The sequence below is a fragment of the Halichoerus grypus genome, chromosome 6, assembly GCF_964656455.1.
Source record: "Halichoerus grypus chromosome 6, mHalGry1.hap1.1, whole genome shotgun sequence".
Taxonomy (NCBI): domain Eukaryota; kingdom Metazoa; phylum Chordata; class Mammalia; order Carnivora; family Phocidae; genus Halichoerus; species Halichoerus grypus.
Window position 1 is genome coordinate 59,941,203 of NC_135717.1, and position 22,527 is coordinate 59,963,729.

The following is a 22,527-nucleotide window of genomic DNA, read 5'->3' on the forward strand; positions in this document are numbered from 1 at the left end:
GGAGGGCATGAGAAAGAAGGCGGTTGTCTGTCGGGAAATCCACAGGACTCAATCATTCTACAGGATTTTTTCCAAGTTCCCTCTAAAGCAATCAAGGCGTAAATGACATCCAGGAAGTAAAACCACGTGCACAATGTGTCCACCCTGCTTAAGTCAAAAGTGGTACCGAGTCACTGATGATGGCGAAATGGCCCTGCACTGCCCCCTTTCCTCAGACCCAGGGGATGAAACTCCCTCGAGGACAGGGCCTCACGATTACTCGGGCTGCATTCTTATGACAAAATATAGTCTTGTTTTACACGAAAGGTGATAGCAGTACACCCTACCCGTGACTGTCCCTTTGACACACGCATGCACACACACAGAAAGCTTTTTTTTTGGCCTACTAGTAGGTAAATTCTTTTCACAGCAGCCAGAGTAATCCTGTTAAAAACAAGTCACATGCCATGTCACTCTTGTGCTCAACACCTCCCGGCAGCGCCCTCTCACTCACAGCTACCCCAACTCCACAGTTGCTATGATGGTCTACAAGGCCCTTCACAGCCCCCATCTCCACTGCTCCCTCCTCCCCACCCTCTGCCCCCCCCCCCCAGCTGGCTGCCCTCCAGCTCATCTACCACTCTCCTCTGCCCACACTCCCCACCGGCTCCCTAACTGGCCTGCCTCTCCTACACCCCCAGGTTCTCTGTGTGTCCTTCCTATTGCCTTGGTCTGGGTCTCCACAGAGCTCACTCCCTCACCTCCCCCAGGTTTTGTTCAAATATAAGAACTCCATTTCCCTTACCAGCTTTTTCTAAGTTGCAAGGCACCCTCCAACCCCCGCCTGACCCAAGGACACTCTATCTCCCTTCCTTGCTTGATTTTTCACTAGAGTATTTATCACTTTCCAATATATTACTTAGGGTTCTGTTGTGTATATTGTCTGCTTCTTCCCTCTAAAATGGAAACTCCATGAGGGCAGGGATTTTTGTCTGCTTTGTTCACTGCTGTATTCCCAAATATTTAGGACACTCTCTGGTCTAGTAGATGTTCAATCAATATTAATGAATGAATGAATTCCACCATTCAGTGAATAAAAGAAGGGACTGAAATTCTACCATTCAAGGAAGGGGACAGTAAAGTGAGCCCTAGTGGGCTTGAGAAGAATGTGGGCAGAGTCAAGCCCAATTTTACTCCCAACCACTTAGCTTCCAAGGAGCCTGGGATCACAAGATAGTGCAATCCACGATGGACCTTCCTTCATGTTCTCCATCTGGCCATCCCCTTGTCCCCAGTACTAAGCTTCTGGTTATAAACTAAGCTTCTGGTTATGACTCCAGTGTCATACTGAAAATCCAAAAAAATCCACTAATCCTATGAACTCCCTTGGCACCCAATAAGCATTGACTGACCTACCTCCATTCCCCAAACTACACAATGCCCCCAAGCCACACCTCACAACATAGGCTACAGGACAGAGGGACCCACAGTCAACAAACATCCACCATTAATCCAGAACAGAAAAAGCCAAAAAAGAAAAAAAAAAAAAAAAAAACCGTATCATTCTATCTAAACACTTAACTAGCCTAGCCAAGTGTGGATCAGGTAACATACTTGTTTCCAGGCATAAATTCTGCTCCGAACTCATGAACCTCAGAACAGTAATTTAACTTCCTGTTTGGAGAAAATATAAAGATAGATGCATCAAGTTCTAGTCCAGCATGCCAATAACCACAAATCTTTTCCTATGTATTCTGCTAAAGTAAAACATGACTTTGGGAGGGAAAAAAAAAACCCTGTATCCATTTCCTTGTTTGTAGCAATATGAATACTAGAATAACCAGCGGAAAAGCAACACCACCCTATGTACTTAGAACCAAAGTCTGGGTCTCCCTGGTTTCAACCTCTCTTTCCAGCCTTTGTGGATTTTCTGTGGCCTCGAATCCCAGATCTCCAGTCTGCTAGTCCCAAATTGTTTACCCCACACCATGCATCTTCTTGCTCAGAAATGTGCAGTGACAATGGGTCAGGCACTTCGTATGCACTATCTCATGTGACCCTCTCAACAACTTCAGGGGGCATCCTCATTTTACAGATTAGGAAACTAAGGTTGGAGACATGAAGTGATTTTCCAAGTGGAGTCCAGAGCTCAAACTGAAATGTCTAACTTCAAAGCTTGGGCTCCTAATGACTACACAATACAGCAAGGTTACAGAGGCTAATGTATTACCAATTAACTTCTTGAAATAAGTATACACAGAAATAAAATGTCTTTACAGCATAAAAGTAAAATGCAGGGCTGCATTTGTATCTGTTAAATGATGCATAATGTAATAAGGCCACATAAAATGGAGCAGGCAAAATAGGAAATTCATAATGAGCCTACACATGAATATATGTTTTTCGGAAATGCTTCACCTTCTTCAGAGTTTTTGAGAAACGTTTACTAAACATTGACTTAATGATGAAGAGAACAATTCCCCAGTTCAGAAGGCCTTACATTAATACTACACAGAAAATAAATATTCTTTAAAGCAAGCACTAAAGTCAAATTTAGAAAGTGAGTCCTAATATAAATGAGCTATAACACTAAATTTTCCCCTCTGTCTTCTGCACTCATGGGCTTCCACAGCACCTGTGTGTTTAGAGACTCACAATATAAAAGAATATGGAAGAAAAAAAGCACAACTCTCAACTTACTCGAAATGTTAAAGAGACAATGTATGTTCATCTTCCTCAACAACATCATACGACAAATCTTCACAGCTAAGAGTCTCTTTAATAGGTTCACCATAAGGAATTTTGAAAATGCATTCCAACTTGAAAAATATACACAAGAACTTCTGAAATCTTGAGGACTGTGCCTGTAAAACTTTAACTGTTTGGCTTTAAAATTCACACCCAAAACCCAGGTAATCACTGCATTGCTCAAGCTCAAACAATGGCTACTTCTGAAAAGTGGGCAGCAGGCTGGGTACAGCACTGCCCAGTTCTGGAAAGGAGAAAACAGACTGAGCGCACCTTGGAAAGGCAGCATTGGGGTCCCTTACTGCTCCCACATAGAGGGCTGTGCCCTGCTCTTTATAAACACTCATTTTCTCTTCTTCTCACACTCAGTGCCCATGCAGAGATTAAGCCCCACGGCATGATGAGGACAGAGGTGGAGTGGGCCCCGCCACCAGCCTTTGCTGTCTCTCAAAAGCCAGACAGGTAACTGCACTACAGTTTCATGCAGAAATCCCAGAAATTCTATTTGAGGACAAAGGTTTTTAGAGAGGTTAAGAATGTCCATCATACCACAAGGCTGAATTTCCAGCCACTCAAGTGGTAAAAACAGAAAGGACCAGTAGAAACTATAGGAAGAAAAAAAAATTTAGAGTCATTCATTTATTTGGGGGGCTGGGTAGGAGTGAGGGTTATCATGGGGAGAAGTAGTTTTGTCCTTTTTTTAAGGTCCAAAGAGATCTCCATCTGGCATCCTGTCAATAGCGTTATAAGCACCATGCAAAAAGCAATCATGTATAAGTGAACGAAGTGTTATCACAAAATTAATTCAAGACAGAAACATCAATAGTACTTGGAGACATTCAAAGTTAAGATCTGATTATAAGGAGGAAAAAGGAGGCATATGTTTGGGATCTGTTTTCAAAGTCAGGGGCAGGAGCACAAGGGTGGAAGAGAAATACAATTTTTCAAAGTATGCGTGAACCCAATGGGTGGGTGAGATTTCTATCTGGTATTAAAGTTCACCTGAGAGAATAGGCTAACCGGAGAATGTGTCCACTGAAAACAAACCAGGACCAACACAAGCCTTATCACAGGATCCACCTGCACCGTTAGCATGTACCATTTCTTTCAGCAGCCTAACACTTCCATATAAATGCCAGTGCCGCAGAAGTCAGTCTACCCAACTAACTCTTGAGACACAGATAAAATTCTTCCTTACTTCATAAAATAATAAAAGAAAGTAAAGCCATCTGAGTAAATTTCATGATAAAATTAATAATTAAATTCTGAAATTGAAATATAAATCCTAAATTGTGGGAATATTGCGATTATAAATCTCCACATCAGAATCTTTCAATTGTGTTAAAGCCTAAGTCACAGTCATGAGATATTTTCCCCCTTTTTTAAAATAAAGTGATAAGAACTGTGTCATTTTCTATGAAGTTTTAAACTATATTTCTTCTGGCCTTTTCCATTTGAAACTTAAATTCATTTCCCTATAAATATTTTAATGCCATTCTCCTATGAGCAGGAACAATCAATCCATCAGAGAACAATTCCATAATTGTTTCAGAAACTTACGATGCATATAATGTCACAAAGTAAAGGTCCTGGATGGAAGAGATCATTATTAAACCTCGAAAATAATAGTGAGGTCTTGAAAACATACTCATCAAATGAAGAAACAGACCCACATAATTCAAATGCAGATTAAACGAAGTGCCTGCAGGGGAGGAGGAAAGAGAATACACTCACTATAAGTTTCATTTATGAAAATTAACTGTATTGAATGCCTTTTTAAAAATTCAAAGTTCACAATGTATATGTCTCCCTTCTTCTATACCATCGGAAAAATAAGGCTAATTTTGCTTTGCTTGAGTTTGGTAGTGAACCTGTTATGGGTTGGTTGAATATTTCATATTCCCCTGCCCCACTCCTAAAAAAAGATATGGTGAAGGCCTGACCACCCCCCCCCCCCATACCTCAGAATGTGACCTTATGTGGAAGTAGAATCAGGTTAAAACAAGGTCATGAGGGTGAGCTCTCATCTGGTATAATTGCCGTCCTTACAAAAAGGGGTAATTCAGACATAGAGGACACACAGAAGGAAAATGGTGTGAAAAGACACAGGAAGAAGGTAGCCATCTACAAGCCAAGGAGAGAGGCCTGAAACAACCCATCCTCACAGCCCCCAGAAGAAACCAATCCGCAGACACCTTAATTTCAGACCTCTAGCCCCCAGAACTGTGAGACAATACATTTCTTTCTGTTAGGTAAGCCACCCAGTTTGTGGTGCTGTGCACAGCAGGCCTGGCAAACTAACACAGAAGCTATGAGGACTTTTTATTTTGATCTCCTCACAAACCATCTCTGTACTTACCACAGGAAAATTTTGCCAGGAATTAATGTCAGATTTATTAGGCTGCAATTTCTACAATCTGTCTCTTCTTCCACTTTCTAAAACTTGGGATATTTTCCCATCTCCAAAACTCTCAGAGCTCTCTTTTACAGATTATTTCTCAAAGAGAATGGGAAATAATGAATATAACTAATACTTACATGGTATCAATTCTGAGTCAGGTATTTACATGGATTATCTCGTTTATTCCTTATAATCACCAGAAAAGGTACGTACTATTGCTATCAGCAACAGAGCACAGCCTCCTCCTTTTGCAGATGGAATAGATGACAAAGCATCACCAGTTTACAGACGAGGGAACTGAGGCACAATGAGGTGAAGTAACTAACCCCGAGGAGCGCCAGAGCCTGTTCCCTTAATCCCCCACCACATCCTCTCTTGTGGTTCAGGGCCATGGTTCACCAGCTTCTGTTCCAGGGTATCCTCAGGTCCCTGAGGTGCCATTCATCTGGATCTAGAGATTTGAACATTTCTCAGCTTCGCATTGAATGGCCTGGTGTCTTCATACTATTGGCTCTCCTAATATTTAATTTCTTATTGATGTTTGCGAAACTTTCCTAGTTTTAAATAGCTTCTTCTCAGTTCAAAGGATAAAAGCTAACTAGGAACCGAATAACTTTACTTCCTTGTCATCTTTTATTATCACTCCGTCTTCCCAAGCCATAGTTCATCTTTTTTCTTGGAATCTAAGTGTGTTTAAAACTTGTCTTTAGGGGTGCCTGGTGGTTCAGTCAGTTAAGCATCTGCTTCAGTCCAGGTCATGATCCCGAAGTGCCAGGATCGAGCCCCACATCAGGCTCCCCCCTCAATGGGGAGTCTGCTTCTCCCTCTGCCCCTCCCCCTGCTCATTCTCTCTCTCTTTCTCTAATAAATAAATTAAATCTTAAAAAAAAAAAAACTTGTCTTTAGAGTTTTTCACAAGCCATTGAGCACATTGGCCATTAGCATTTTTTTTAAGATTTATTTATCTTAGAGAGAGAGTGTGCGTGAACGGGAGAGGCAGAGGGAGAGGGAGAGGATCTTAACTTAAGCAGGCTTCACTCCCAGCATGGAGCCCAATGCGGGGCTCGATCTCATAACCCTGAGATCACAACCTGAACAGAAACCAAGAGTCAGACGCTTAACTGACTGAGCCACCCAGGAACCCCAGCCATTAGCTTTCTTGACCCCCTTCTTATTTTGTATGCATTCTGGAATGCTCAGTTTTCCATCTTTTAAAAGGTGTGTTGTAGTAATCAGAGCTCAGAAAGCCCCCAGGAGATGCCCTACATGGCTTTTTGGTTTGGGGTTGGGTTCCTGTTTTAAGAAACATTCCCCTTTCCTCACTCATAGAAATAACACATTTTCAATCAGAACTTTATTTCTCAAAGTCTTCTGCCGCACTGAGCCACCTTTCTTTTCCTTCCTTCTTTCCTTTCCTCCGTAAATCATATAAAGGCCAACAGCGAGCCAAGGACCGTTGTGGTCAGCAGGTACATTGGCTCCTGCCTCACAGAGTTTCTCACGAGCTAGGGCTCCCTGCACACACTCGGCCCCTCTTGCTCCTCACACACGGTCACCAGGCTTTCCTAAAGTCGGCCCTGTGGTGTGACTAGCAACTCCTCCCTTCACTCCAAGGCAACAGAGACCACCCATTCCAAAGCCCTCACAACTGCTACATCACCAACCAGTCCTTCCTTATTTTCCACATCAAGTCCAAAGCAGCTTGAAAACAGTGAAACTGTAAACAAAAGCAAAGCAAAGAAAAAAAAAAAATGAACCGATACTCTCTTTTCAACTTTCAGCAGCTGTCTCATGAAAGCCTCCCTTCCCCACTGCATCCGCCTCTGTGCCAAAGTGTAAACATGTGCAGAAAGCTTCGGTTGTATCCTCCCATCTGCCCGCAGAGGTGCCACTTCCTTTTCTCCTTCATTTCATCTCACCCCCATGTTCTCCATCATTTTTCCATCTTCAAGATTCTTTCTATACATGGATCCACCTATTAGACATGTTTCTTTTTTAGCAGAGCAAGCCTCCCCGCTGCCAGAATTTCATTATCAGCCTCTCCCCCCCACACACACTGCTGACATCTCTGGATCTCGTGAACCTCCCTTCGTGTCTCTGCGTTGGCACGGATGGGTGAGGTCATGGGCACTCCTCTGTCGGTCCCTTCCGAGGATGACTTGATCCTTCCCCCATTCATGTACTTCTTTTGCGTTCCACCTGTTTTTCTCCTGCTAGGGAATTAATTTTTAAATCCCAAGTAGCAATCTCTCCTGACCCACCAGAAAAGGATGCCCGTTAGGAGGCTTTCTGTCAAATGAAGGTCTGCTCCCATTCACAATAAATGTGCTTTTAAAGCCAACCCACATGTGTTTATTCAGTGTCTGTTATACACCCATCATGTATAAAGAAAAACCAATATGCTTTTCTTTCAACATCTGTCAAATTGCCATTACACAGGACACTTCTTGGGCAACAGCTCCCATAAACAAATTACAGATGCTTTCACTGACCACTCACCCCTCAGGTACATAGGACACAGAGATGCACAAATAAACCAGCTTCTTGACTCCTGGCCAATTAAACCTGGCATTACATAACTGCCATTTAAAAAAAAAAAAAAAAAAACACAGAGGCAAACCCTCTAAACAGGATTTTCCTTCTTTAGCAGCCTCTGAGGAAGAACTGTACTAATATGGTGTTTCTATTCCTGACAGGAATAACCCTTAATTATTATGTGCATTAAGCATCTAGAAATTTTTAAATAGAAATTCACTTAATGTTAAGAAAATCAGAGAACTACGTCAGTGGCAACAGAAAAGACTTTAAACAGAGAGAAAGAGAGAGAAAGAAAGAGAGCTGGCATGGGGTAGAGGGACGGGGGAAGAAGCCCAGATCTTGACGAGTTGCATTTGAAGTTCTGGAAATCTTAGAGAAAGGACAGAGCACTGACGAAAGTCACCAAAGAAAATTAAATTCTTCCATAAGGGAATGTAAAAACGTCATTTATCAGGGATTAAAGCATTCATCCCTGATTACATTTTGTCTCAGCACATTTATTGTGATTATTGGTCACTGACACGCAACTGAACAAAAGATGACCTTTGCATACTTATTTCCAGGAAAAAAAAATATATACGGATATGCAAATGAATAGGCACATGGTCTAAACACAGGGTCCACTTCCAAGACTTTGAAAAACATAGTTGTCACAACGTGATTCTTACAAAGTACCTCTGTAGACATTATTCCTGTCATCTTTTGTTCAGTTGCGTGTCAGTGACCAATAATCTAGCAATAAATTTCAATATTTCACCTAAACTCTCTAGTGGTATCTGCTGTTCATGTATATTATCAGTCCAAGCATGGCTAGCTCCAGCTGGGATCACCATGGGGTCCTCGTGGCAAGAAGTCTATCCCCTCTCGTTGAGTCAGGTCTGTCAGCGAGGGATGCCTGTGGTTGAGCTGTATTGCTCAGCCAGCCAGAGGGGCTCACCGCCTTCCCAACAAAGCTAGCTGGGCAACGTGCTCTACCGAAGGACATTTACTGAGCACACAGTCGGTGCTGAAGTATACTAAGGCAATTGGGACAATTCCTGCTCTCCAAAATGTAATCTTGTTATTGGGAAGCCTTGCTTATTGATGAAAACCAAATCTAGAGAGCTATATCAGGAGTCCTTCCTACCGGCCTCCTTTATGCAGTCAGCAAACAGTTAACAAATCTTACCCAACTTCTATTGATTGACTAAATAGATATGGTGGGTTTTAGATCATCATTCTTGTCATAATGGGACAGGAAGGTTCATGATGTAAGAGAGCAACACTGTGTCAGCAGTTCAAACAGCATATCTGATCAGGACACTGAGAAGCACACCTGTTGTTGTATAATAAAGAATTTGACCAGCATTTGTCCCCCACCCCCCCCCCCGCCCCACTTCCTGGGACATACTCTAAATAGTTGGAATTTCCCAAGTGACTGGAAATATCTTTGTTATTCATTAGTCCCCTGATCCATTAGTGAGTTAGGCTAAGAAGTTGGCTTAGGATGGGACTGGCCACTTCAGAAATCATGTGATTAGAGGGCTGGGGCTTTGAGTCGGGCAATATCAATGGACCTCCTCCAGGGAGGGGAGGGGGGCTAGAGATTGAATAATCACACATGGCCAGTAAATCATCAGGTCTGTGTAATGAAACCTCAATAAAAACGCTGGACACCAAAGCTCAGTGGAGATTCTTAAATGGTGAACACATCAATGTGTCCACCAGGAGACACATCCTGATTCCACAGGGCAAAGGCAAGAAAACTCCATGTCCAGGACCCTCCCTCACCTCGCCCAATGTGTATGCTCATTTGGCTGGTCCAGATTTGTATCCTTTATGATAACACAATAATCTTAAGTACAGCACTTTTCTGAGTTCTTTGAGTCATTCTAGCTAACTGTAGGAGCCCCCAAATTTGTAGCCAGTTGGCCAGAAGCATGGGTGGCCTGGGGACTTCTGAGCTTGCAGCTGCTATCTGTCTTGTTGGGGACCACACCCTTAACTCGTGGAGCTGACACTAATTCTGGGTGGTTACTGGCAGAACTACACTGCAGCATTGCAACACCCATTCTCAATTCCTTAAACACATGCCAGAAATAATACCTTTAAGAAGTCAAGCTCTTGCAGCTGACGTGACCTCCCCAACCCCCAATCCACCTCCAACCCAAGCTGTGAACTTCCGTGGTCCACTCTCAGCAGGAAACGGCCTCCAATGGGGAGACAGATACAACTTTAGTACAAGGCAGGCCTTTTGATAAGTGATATAATTGAGGTATAAAAACTACAATGAGGGGCACATGGATACCTCATTCGGTTGAGGGTCTGACTCTTGATTTCGGATCAGGTCATGATCTCAGGGTTGTGAGATCAAGCCCCTTGTGGGGCTCCGCACTCAGCGAAAAGTTGGCTTGAGATTCTCTCACTCTCCCTCTCCTTCCCCCTCAGCCCCTCCCCCCAAATAACAAATAAATAAATAAAATCTTTTTTTTTAATTACAATGAACACACAAAGAGAGTCCAGTGATTGAGAGATTCACAATGGCTTCACAAAGGCCGTCAAGGCTGTGTACCTTAAAGATGAAAGTAACTTTAAAAGAGGGGAGGGCAGGAAGGCATAAAAACAGCGTGAGTAAAGGGTCAGATCATGTGTCAAGTTTCTTAACAATGAAAATCATATCTTTTATTAACTCCTTACTGTGTGCCTGAAACTGTGCTCAACTTATTATTTTGATATTCCAATGACGTCTTAATCCTAGTCTATTACTATACCCATTTTACAGATGAGGACACTGAGACTTCGCTGAAGACACTTGATGAAGGCATCAGGCAAGCAGCCCAGTGTGACTGGAGAGGAGGAGGGCAGGGGAAGGTAGGTGGTGAAAAGCCCCCAATCTTGTCTTCTGTAGGCAGTGGGGAACCATCAGAGGTATCTGTGTAAGGAAGTAAAGTCACCAGAGCCATGGTTTCAAAAGTTAAGTATGGTGGCAGGAAAAGCCTTCAAAAAGAGAAAGACTGGAACAGGGAGACCAGTTAGGTGACAGTGGTCAGATCACTGGCCAAATATGATAAGAGAGCCCAAGCACGGGCAAGAACAGAGGGAATGAATACAGGGATGGGATGAGGGGGAGGGAGGTGTGGAAGACGACAGAGATGCTTAAGGCTCCAGCGAATAGGTGGATGGTTGCAAGAGTAGCCAGGAGAGGATGATACAGACATCCGAACATACTATCAAAAATAAGTCTGTGCATCCGACATGTCTTTGTATACTGATGTGTGAGCTTACTACACTGTTCTTGAGTGTAGTTGGACATTGCCTGAGTTGGTCAAGTTCACGTTCTTGATCAATTAATGGGTAATGAAGTCACATTGAAAGCCCAAATTCAATACTGGTGGGCAACCATCTAAGTCCACATCCCAGATCTCTGGCCCTCAGCTCTCCCCAAGGTCTCTGCAGTTGACTTGCACCTGCCTTTGATGGATAATGAGCATCAGGGGAATCAAATCAAAGATTTTTGTCTAAATGGCTTTTTAGACTGCTGAGCTGAAGCAGAAGTATAGCAGACCACCAGTCTACCTATCGATCTGATGCTATTCAAAAATACACACATCGAGCCAGTTTTCTTCTAGCTCCTCCTAGGATTCAACGGGAATGAGTCAACAGAGTGTGGAAAAGTAAGCAGAAGTTGAACACAAAGTAACTCCCTCAAGGACGCCACAAAGAAAAATGCACAGATGACTATAGATAAAATTAATAATGGGTTTCCAGTACTGGAATAAACAGTCCTTGCCATTCAAACCTGGTCCTTCTCACAACTTCCTGTTTTCTGGTTCTGCCCGTGCCCCCATATCTCGGTTCGACAAGAAAAGCTGCAGAATGTTTTATTCACTAACAGAACTTCAGAATCAATATTAATGCTTTTACTAAGCCTGTGAAATGTTCTGGACACTCAGCTCATAAATATTACTCTAGATCCCACTTCTCACACTGCTAAAAGCCTGGGACTTCCTAGTAACACTAACTACAGGAGAACAGAAACAGAAAGGAAAAGAAATTCAGCTTTCCGTTCCTCTCGAGGGGGAGCGTGAAGGGGCCTCGGGCTCTGGAGAAGGAGGGTGTCTTCTGGGGGTACATCTGCTTCTCTCTCACTCCTCACATCCCCAGGAACCACTCTTCCTTTGTAAAGCACTCCTCTGCAAACGTTTAAAGAAGACATACCGAAATGCACCCTTACACAGGCCCCTGACACATAATCAATATCCGTTTAAGCACACACAACTATATCTTGCATTAACCTTGCATTTCACCGTGATTTAGGAGCTATTTGCTGTGCTTCCAAATCTCCAAATCTTTTCTTATCTGACATCATTCCATAATAAATACATCATCAGAAAGAGACTACACATTGAAGGCACCTTTCACAAATACTCTTTTTTAAAGATTTATTTATTTCAGAGAGAGAGAGTGGGTGAGGGGGGGTGCAGAGGGAGAGGGAGAGAGAATCTTAAGCAGACTCTCTCGGAGCCCAACCCGGGGCTCAATCTCACAACCCTGAGATCATGACCTGAGCCGAAACCAAGAGGTGGACGCTTAACCGACTGCACCACCCAGGCGTCCCTTTCTCAAATACTTTTAAATGTGACACAACTCAGTACTTAATGTGAGATATGGTCTTCTAGAATGATTTCAAAAGATACTAAAATTCATGAGATACCATCAATTGTTCAGTAAGGTAACTGAGAATCCGATTAGTTTGAATAAACACTGTAACCTTTTTGTTGGTTCAAATAAAACATCTCCATCCCTTACTTTCAATCATCCAATTTTAACAAAAATACAACAAAAAACAAAAAACCCCTATCATCCTCCCACATCAAGTCTATGTCAAGGAGCGAGAGGTTGAATTTTTTTCTATGTAGTATGTAACTAAAAAGTGAGGCATATTATAATTGATGCTAACTAGAACTCCCACAAACCACAATATCCTTCCATAGAAACTGTTACTTTTAACAATGTGACACTTCTCTCTCTCTTTAAGGGGGAAATATGAGACAATTTTCTATTTATTATAATTCAAGGAGGGGACTAACATTTTTGTACCTAATAGGTGTCATCTGATGTGTTAAGGCTGACAAATATTTCCCCCATTTAATTTCTATAGAGTTCTTGTTAGGTAGAAATTATTATCTTATTTCACAGATTATAATTAAACCCAGAAGAAAATAAATGAACATCAGTAAGGAATCTTCTAGAACAATACCAAGTTTTGAAACCGAGCCTGTAAGCAGTGAAGGGAAATCCTACCATGTTCATTATGTCTTGGCAATGGCGAGCCTCAGTGGGGAGACTGCAGCCCTTGGTATTCAGACTCTGTGAAACCTGACCACCACGCCACCATTCAGGTTCCTCAAAGCCTACCCTCAAGCCAGCTTCTCACATTGCCCAACCTCTGTCTGCCTGCCCGAGAGAAAGTAGGCTGGGTGGCGTCCCGATCTGAGGGGGGAAGGCAGAATGACACGGATGCAGCACGACCTTCACACTCACTGATGCAGCTAATCTTTATTGAGTGCTAAGTGCCAGGCTCTGGGGATGCAGATTGAGCAAGACAGATGTCCTCAGAGCCACCCCAAGCTAGAAGAGGGTACAGGCAGAGAAATAAGCACACGGTGCCTTCATGGGATGGTGATGGTTCTGACGGCTGAACAGATTCCTGAAGGCTGTTGGGTATGGGATAGGAGGTGGTTGGCCCCGAGAGTGGGAAAGCAATGGTTATCTGAATTCATGAACTCAGTGCACACAGCGTGGTCCTCACCGGCGACTTTCAGTTCTCTCTGACATGTGGGACATTAAGAATATGAAACTAAACTAGCGTGTCTCAAACTTTTTTGACCACCGCTTCCGGTAAAAATATTTTTTACGTCATGATCCAGTACACGCTGTACACACACAACTGGAAAAAAAATGTTTGCCCAAACAATACTCATTTCACTACTCAGATGCTCTCTGATAGTCCCTCTTTTTTTCTCTCTCTCTCTCTCTCTCTCTCTGTCTTTCTTTCAGTTCTGGATACAACCCTCTAATGGGTGGCAACCCACAGTGTGAAAAACATTGGTAGAAACATTTTAATAGGAATAACTATTATTTCTTTGAAGTACTTCCTCTTCTCCCTCTACCCTCTTTTTCCTCCTTCATCCCTCAGAAAAGTCCCACTGAGGAAATAAAAGCACTATTGTTTACTGGAGGTCTGCTATATGCCAGAAACTGCCGGAACCTTGACGTGCACTGTCTCCTTAGTCCCATGCAGCCCTGTAAGGGTGAGCGTTACCATTCCCATTGTCCAGATAAGAAACTGAAGCTTAGAGATCAAGGGACTTGCTCAGCAGAACATGATGGAGCCAGGATTCAAATCCAGTTCTGTCTTGCTTCGAAACTCCAATTACACAACAGTGCCTTCCGTGAAAAGTTCTTAAGTAATTAAAGCTAACTTAATAGCAAGAATTTCCTAAGTCCCCTTGAGATAACTCAAGCCCTTGGAGGGTTATAGAACTGGGTTTGAGAGGTCTAAACAGAGATAAGGGAAATACATTGGTGGAAAAACTCCCGGCTTTAAATTCAATTTCCTTCCGTGTCCTCAGAGCACCCCTTAGTAAAGGCACTAACGAGGACTGACCAGCAGAGAAACGGTACGTGAGAGCTAGTGGAGCATTGGCCCAGATAATCAGCCTCAAGACAGGCTGGCTGACCGGCACTGACCGTTCTGGGCGGCTCAGAATGAGCAGTACCTAGCTCAGCATCTCCCAGGCTGTAGATGGGCAATAAATATTCACAAGATGAATGCTAACACAGGCAGAGCAAAAGTAAACACGACGCACAGCTCCTACTGTTTTGTTTTTAAACATCTCCCAAAATGATGTTAAGTGAAACTATTTGCTGAGAGGGAATCTTATTTGGAAAGACAGTTAAACACATTGAGCACAGGTATTTGTGTTCTTTCAGCCCCATATTTAAAGATACATTTGACACAGATACAAGGTATATCAAATGTGGGCAGATCAGGACAAATTCTCAGCGCCCCAAGAATTTCCGCAAAAGTAATGACTTGGGGAAATTATTTACAAGGTCCTGCTTAAAACTATTGCATCATTAACTGGGGCCTCCCCGACCTAAAATAACTAGACTTTTGGTGCCAGTATATTAACTGGCCAGTCATTGACATTGCTATTTCTAAGCCATAATATTTCTCAGAAAATCTGAAGAAATTATGTATTTTTTACAAACATATAATAAGTGCAATTTTGACTTTCACACATGATAAGTTAAATAATTTATTTGTCAAATGGCCTTGGGGCTTATATTCTTTGGGTGGTTTGTTGGGTAGTTTAACTTGGCATATATATTCACATACAAATATGAGGTGTGTTTTTTGTCTAATCATGTACTGTTATTTTCTCAACATCTCTTAGCAATAAAAATATTGCCTCGTCCTCTTTTCTTTGCAAGTTACATGATGAAAAAAAATCCTGAATGTGCTAAAGAATCCACTGCCTGAAACATACTTATGAAACATAAAGGCTATGAAAACATGGCATGTATTCAAGTAGACCAGTTTGTTTTTAAATATTTTAATAGTGTGCACTACTGCATTAGGAGCTTAATGTGTATTATGCCCGTCTTACATCTAGTGTGTAATACACTTTGATCATTCTATCAAAAGATCGAATTTTAAATATTATGTAAATTATATTTTATACGTGTTTTCCTTTGCATGAAATCAAACAGAAAACTTGTTTCTTCTCTAAACACATGAGAATATAAATAAGCAACGTATTTAAAGCAAAGAAAATACTCACTACTTCATCCCATTAAAAAAAATGCCCCCAGGTATCAATTAAAATAAAAAGCTTTTATGTTTTCTTAAAATAAACTTAAATGTCTGTTTATGCTTTCAAACTATTAAGCATATTCTTGATATTTATTTTAAAGGTCTTTTTCACAAGAAATGCTACGTAAGTTCTCTTCATGAAAACTCTGACAGATTATGTAAATCAACAGAAATGAAATTAAAGAATTCTGAATCTCCAATAACTAAAAAAAGCTGTCTTTTTTCACAACAACTAAAAGTAAAGTTTGAACCTTAATTGGATCTGGTTTAAAAAGAAAAAAAGCAGCTATAAAAGACATTCTTAGGACAATGGGGGAAATGTGAAAATAGGATTTTAGATATTATGAAATTTTGGTTAATTTTCCTAGGTGTGACAATGGCTTTATGACTCTTTAAGAAAATATCCTTATTCTTAGTATGTGGATGATGTAGTTTTCAGGGAGGAAATATCAACATATGAAACCAACTTGATGCGTGAAACTGACAAATGGTCTGACAATAATAAATATGTTCATAAATATACCTAAATAGAAATATGAAGCAAATGTGGCAAAATGTTAATGATGGTGGAATTTCAGTGGAAGATATACAGATGTTCATTGTATTATTTTTTCAACCACTTTTTCACGATAACAAGTTGAGGGGGTAAGAATAGTCATTTTCATCTAAACATGGACATATATTGACTCTTGAGCCAAACTGGGTACAGATAAAATACTGCATGGACATAGAATGTTTCATTTTCTAGTAACAGTGTGCTTCAGAGAATCGATTTTCCACCAATGACCCAGAGAAATTATGGCAACCCTTCTGGCCAAGACCACAGGGAACAGCACCTGAATTAGAGAGGAGGCATCAGAATCCCCAGAGGGTAATCCACGGCTGCCCAGTGAGTTTATATGGCAACCTATGCCCTTGGAAAAATAAGGGTTGAGAACAGGGGCCTTCCAGCCTGGAACCTTCACAGCAGACAGAACCTGCAACTTTGCCAGGCTCTGTTTCTGGAGACAGCATATCAAGCTGTGACACGAACTTAAAGCTAAATTAAACAAACTGACACCATCAATTCGAATCATTCACCCACTAAAGCTAGATTTCTGTCTTCCCCTGTTACTCTGCTCAACAAGGTGAAACACCGGGTTTCATACTAAGCAAGAAATCTGAGATGCTATCCCCAAAATTCCCCTTAAACCTAATACCAAGGTACATGCATTATATAAGAAAGTTTAGAGAGAAAAATCTGTAAGCATTTGATTTAGACATACCCAAAGTATTTAAAATGAGACTCAGTCTATGAAACAACACAGCAGGATGTTTCCCACCTACAGTTAGAGGTTTTTTGTTTTGGGGTCCCAATCTCAACTGTTCTGGGCACTAGTCCACTATTAAGTCAGAGTGCAAACCAGCCATTGATGACTTGCTGCAGAATCTGATATTCTCTTTTAATTGGACTGAACTGAAACTAAGCAGTAAACACTGAATTGTCAAGTGGCCCAAAGCAACCAAACACACTCTCCTTCAGTTGTATCTCTTTTTTTCTGGCCTTTTATTTTTATCATTTCTTTTCTCCCTAATTCAATTCTTTATCTATCTATAGGTGCGTATATGTGTGTGTGTACATGTATATGTATACACACACACATAACTAAATATATATATATGTTCCATCATATCATATTAAATGTAATTGTTCTCTCCTCAATTTCTTTCTCTCCTGTCTTTCCTCTTCTCCTCCCAATTCCTCCAGGCCTACCAGGGCCACCCAAAGGCGTTGTTATCACCAGGTTAAACTCCAGGCTGTGTGGCCCATAAAGCCTGATCGAATCAGGCCACGGGCTGGAGTAGTTACGGGAAAATGGCTCACTTTCCTTTAAACTAAAGAACAATTATCTCGTTTATGGGTTGTAGGAGACCCTTTCCCATCTAGGTACTGCTGACTGCCTTTGATGTTTAACCAGTCCCTCATACTTCTCTTTAAGAGAAGCAGGAGACCATGACACTGAAATCTCATTTTTGCTTCATGTTATCCTGACGAAAGGCATGGTATAGGAGGGTTGAAAACATCGATGAGTTTGGGCAATATCTGTGAACTTCACTTATCCAAAAAAGTCCTGAACTCTGTTCAGTGCCCCCATTTTCTGATTTCTTGAAAAGTTTCTAGTCTATCCATAAGCACTAAGCTAGAACCAACAGAAACACAAAGAGATTTAAAAAAAAAAAAAAAAAAAAAGTTCTTCACCAGAGAGGTATGAGCACACTACATTTGTTTACCAAAAACTTACTATGTATGAAAACACAGTCCCATGAGTGAAGTGTCAATTAACCATGGGCCCTCCATCTACAGAAGACCTGAACGAACCTACTTCAAAAACTCTAGAGAGAATGAATCTCTGGCAATATTCCAGCCAAAAGGCTGGGGATCCTCTGCCACCTCCAGGCTGGAGAGGCCCCCACAGGGGAACGGGGAAGAAGGCAGCTCAACAATCAAGGCCAAGAGCCCACAGCTGAAAACACTCTGGGGTGGGAGGATGTTCAAGAAGTGGAGAGCCATATGCCCCAGGGCAGCAAAGGAGACATTTGGAACCAATGGCCAATGTTTACCCATCTCTAGATTAGAGGGGTGATCTGAGCCCCTTCCTAAGTCTGTAAAGATGAAATGAGTCAGTATGCATACAGTGCTGAGAATAGGGCCTAGCACATGGTAAGCACTGTATAAATGCTAGCTAATTGCTAGTAGTATAGGCTAAAAGCACGCCTACAGAAAAGCCTGCCAAAAAAAGGTTACCTTCTTTAATCCCCACCAACAGACCTACTACTAACCAGCCAGAAATACCTATGTCTCCATTCTTTAGTTCCCCGTGTAAGCTCTAGGATCTCTGGAGTGGTCTTGGCTGAGATGAAGCGAGAGACTCCTTTCCCTAGCAACTAGGTTCAGATGTAAAATTGCAATATGGCAACATCATATGATTAAAATGGAAAGCTGACATGCACTTCAGAGCCCACACGTTCTCAGGGTGTAGTTCTGCAGCTTCTAACAAATGTTCCCAACTCTGCAACACTGTGAACCTCAAAACGGACCTGGTTGAAGACACACACAAATTACCCTCCCCATTAAGAAAGACGCACATGCCATGCATGAGTCCTCCAACAAAGTACCTGGCCCCAGAGTCTGTGGCAGAAACAAGTCACTGGCCACCGCCCCACCTGCGTGACACAGTGAGTCAGTTCTCCAGAACAGGCAGATCCACTTGCTTTCATGTTCTGATGCCGAGCCACACCGGGCATGCTATGTTGACAATACTTACGCATTACAATAGGGCTTCTTTTCATAGCCTTTGTAGTTGTTCATGTTGAGAGCCATCTTACAGACCTCACAATGGAAACATCCTTTATGCCAATACTGAAAAAAATAATAATAATAAATATTTAAAAGTTTAGTACAATGCCAGCGCTCTCCAGGATGGGTACAGAGAGGGGATATTTTTAGCGCAAGGCCGTCCCCACCCTTATTTGAAAATACTACAACAAAATGATTGTAGGTAACAGTAGATGTGTTTGCCTACTTCCACTTAAGTAAATAAGGCAGGCGGCTATTAAAATTGAGTTTTAAATGAATCCCCACCACAAGTACAGACTCTGACGGAAGAACTGCCAAAGCGCTATCCACACCGCACTTCTACGAGCAGCCAGAACGGAATCCTGAACTGGCTAATGGAGGAATGGGACCTGTGTAGTGGCTTCCAAAGGAAGATGAATCCGGTTCAAAGTGCCTAAACACGGTGTTCGCAGCATCTCCACAAACATGGGTCCACCGGAAGTCGGGCAAGCCGAAGGAGCAGGAGGGGGGCGGTGTAAGTGCCCCTGCCCCCCCCCCCCGGTCCAGCTTCTACTAAATTGTGGGGACGGTGGACTCAACCCCGGGTGCCTGGCGGGGTGACGGTGCGCTCTCGTGAGGCGTTTCTATCACCACACGCACATTTCACAGGGACCGCCTCCGGCTGGTTTCAATTACCAGTCACTCGGGAGAGCGCCGGGGTCGTTCTCGCAGGCTGGTCCACTCCATCCGCGCCCGGGAAGGGCAGGGAGCAGGGCTGCAGGGGCCGGCCCGAAGCCACTTCCTCTGGAATTCCTCAACCGGGTGAATGAACCCCCGCGGATCCTGCCCGCCGCGCCGAGCCAGGCTCTCCGGCGGGGATTATTCTTAGCACTGCCGCAGCGGCCGCCCCACGACATATTAATTATTCTTTGCCTCTCCACCTCGCCGCCGTCACGGGAGGCGCTGGGGCGGCGGTGAGGTGGGGTGCGGGCGGATCCTTGGGGCGGGGATGCGGGGCGGTGAGGGGCAGGAGTGCAGGTGGGAAGGGGTCCAGCCTGGGCTCTTCGACCCCGGGCCGCGCTTCGCCGCGCGCCCTCCGCAGCAGCTCCAGGCCGGCGCAGCCCCGCACCCTCGCCCTCCGCACCCCGACGAAACCCTTGCCGGTTCCAACATCACCAACGCCAAGCGTGCTCTCTTGATACTCCTGCGGGCGTTTTCCTTTGCGCGCCCTCACCCTGTGCCAAGACACACACCAACACAGAGACCCATTCCTCTCCTTGCATCCCAGATGCCAAAACTTCTCGGAGCAGGTGCAGCCCGGCGCCCGGCAGGTCCCGGCTGGCCCGGCGCCCCCTCGCTCACCTTATCCAGGCAGTTGACTTTCTCCGTGGGATACACGACTTTCCCGCAGCGGGCGCATTGGGGGTTCATTGTCGCGGTTCCCAGGGGCGGCGGCTGTGCGGCAGCGGCTGGGGGCTCCGAGGAGCCGCTGTGACATCCCCCGGCGAGCCCCGCACCGCCTCCGGGCAGGCGGGAGGGCTGCGGGCGGCCGGGCGCCGGGGTCGGGAGTCGGCGCCGGACCCCTGGCTAGCCGGCCGCGCGATGCGCGGGAAGGGCTGCGGGGGCGCGGGTGGGTGTGCGGCGGGGCCTGGCGCTGGCGGGCGGCCGCGCTCGCTGGCCCCGGCTCGGCTCCGGCTCGGGCTCCGCGCCGCTCGCTCTGCGTCGCTCGCACTCCAGGTACGGGTGACTCACACAGACACTGGCTCCCGCCCCTCGCGCTCACTCGCTCCCCCGCCTCGCTGCCGCCGCCGCCGCGCAGGCCAAACCCACCGGCGCGCCCGGACCCAAGTGGCAGGGAACGAGCACGTCGGGCACCGGGGAGGGAGGGCGCAGCGGGTGAAGGGGGGGGCAAGACCGGGAGAGCTCCGCAGACAGCCGTGGGCTGCGACTGTGAGGCCTGGGAGCGAGCCTGGTACCGCAGCCGCAGCCGGGGGCGGCCAGGTGGGCGGCGGCGGGGGAGGGAAGCGCTGGCGGTGGGAGAAACTGGGGGGAAGGGGGGGCGGCGCTCAGACCAGCGCACTCCCTGCCCTTCCTCTTCTGTCTTCTGCCCCAGCGGGATCCCCCCACTCGCAGACCGGTGTTCCTGGTACCCAGAGGACGTGGGCTTGAGCGCGCCCTGCTCCTCCAGCCCCGGCACGGCGGGCGGCGGCGCACCAACGCCCCACGCAGAGCCGGGTCCCCGGGCCGAGGCTGTCCCGGCCGCGCGCACCGGCGTGCTCGGGCCCTGGAGCCGCGAGACCCGCAGGGACCCAGGGGACTCACGTCCCCGCGGCGCCGCGCGTGGTGTCGCGCCCGCTCGCAGGGGCGTCTTCGGAGAAAAGCGGGCCGCGCGCTCCTGTGTGAGGTCGTCAGACCTTAGAGGGGGAAGCCGCTTCTCTCACTGGCTCCCAACCCCTGCACTTTTTGTATCTGTACTTGGGGAACGAGTGGTCATTTTAGGCCCCTATCAAGCCTTTCTGGATTAATAAACGGTCATCACTCGTTCTGCTGTGCGTGTGTGTGTGTGTGTGTGTGTGTGTGTGTGCAATGTATATTTTTGCAGTTAAACACCACAGAATCTACGAAAAGTTCTTCACTTGCAGGAAGGGAAGCAATTACAAACTCATGGTCCTAACCAGTAGGTCCAGAAAATCAAGCTCAAGGCTGAGGGTAGGATGAAACCAAACAGAATAGGAATCAGTTTTAAGTTTTAATAAGATCTCAGGTTATTGGACTCGAAATGGAGCTACAACGCCTGAGTTCAAAGCCCAAGCCTGCCATTTACTAGTCCTGTGACTTTATGCAACCACTTAGCGTCTCTATGCCTCAGTTTTCTAATCTACAAAATGGGGATAACATAGCGCTACAGAAACAGCTCCTACTCTCTTACTGTGAGGATTAAATGAGTCAGCAGTTCTGAAGTGCTTCAATCCGCCTGCCTCTTGGTAAATACTACATAAGTGTCAACTAGGATTATCATAGATTGGGTATAACAAATAAGCAAACACATTCCGTTGCTAGCACACAGATTAAGACTCAGTAATGCCACATAGCAACTACTGTGACAAATATTTCTGTCATTTTTTTTAAAGTCATAGCTGCAGCCTTTCATGGAAAAAAAAGAAAACTATTGATTTCTGAGCCTCTTTGGCAGTCGCGCTGATGAAATCTCATTCCTAATGATTTTGTGCTGTTTGACTTTTCAAAAGAAATAATTTCTTGAAAGAGATTCACCAATACAAGAGCCTTTGAACCCCTCATTGCCGTGCTCACAAATCCCCCTCAAAGGCAAATAAAACAATAATTTGCTGTCGGAGAGGATCAGTTGTCATTTTAAAACACCTCAGTGCTCTTTAAAAATGCCTGAGACCCTGGATAAACCTGGAGGATTTTATGCTAAGTGAAATAAGCCCGACAGTGAAAGACAAATACTGCATGGTATCACTTATATGTGGAATAAAGAAAGAAAGAAAGAAAGAAAGAAAGAAAGAAAGAAGATGTAGGTGTTAACTCAATGGGGGTAAACCCTTTCACAAGGAATATGTATATCAAATCATTATACTGTACACTTTAAATATCTTACAATTTTATTTGTCAATGATACCTCAAAAAAGCTGAGGGGAGAAGAAAGGGCCATAAAAAAAA

The 22,527-nt window shown here is 44.4% G+C and overlaps 1 protein-coding gene and 1 long non-coding RNA gene across 4 annotated transcripts in view; one reads left to right on the forward strand and one right to left on the reverse strand.

Moving 5' to 3' along the window:
* NEBL (nebulette) overlaps window positions 1-20,535 on the reverse strand; it is a 342,127-nt gene extending 321,592 nt beyond the window's left edge. The window contains exons 1-2 of one of the 3 annotated variants that reach the window (XM_036100136.2): window positions 20,206-20,535; window positions 18,833-18,927 (exon numbers count right to left, since the gene is read on the reverse strand). In XM_036100136.2, the coding sequence (XP_035956029.1) occupies window positions 18,833-18,927; window positions 20,206-20,274 (164 nt within the window). In that variant the 5' untranslated portion in view covers window positions 20,275-20,535. Of the gene's footprint in view, window positions 1-18,832; window positions 18,928-19,539; window positions 19,873-20,205 lie in introns of those variants that run through there. The other 2 variants (XM_036100137.2, XM_078075202.1) reach the window with 2 other exon arrangements.
* Window positions 20,536-20,747: 212 nt separating this feature from the next.
* Window positions 20,748-21,384, forward strand: LOC144382323 (uncharacterized). The gene is made up of 2 exons (XR_013449012.1): window positions 20,748-20,844; window positions 20,957-21,384. It is a non-coding gene; the product is annotated as an uncharacterized LOC144382323 (long non-coding RNA).
* Window positions 21,385-22,527: the final 1,143 nt, after the last annotated feature.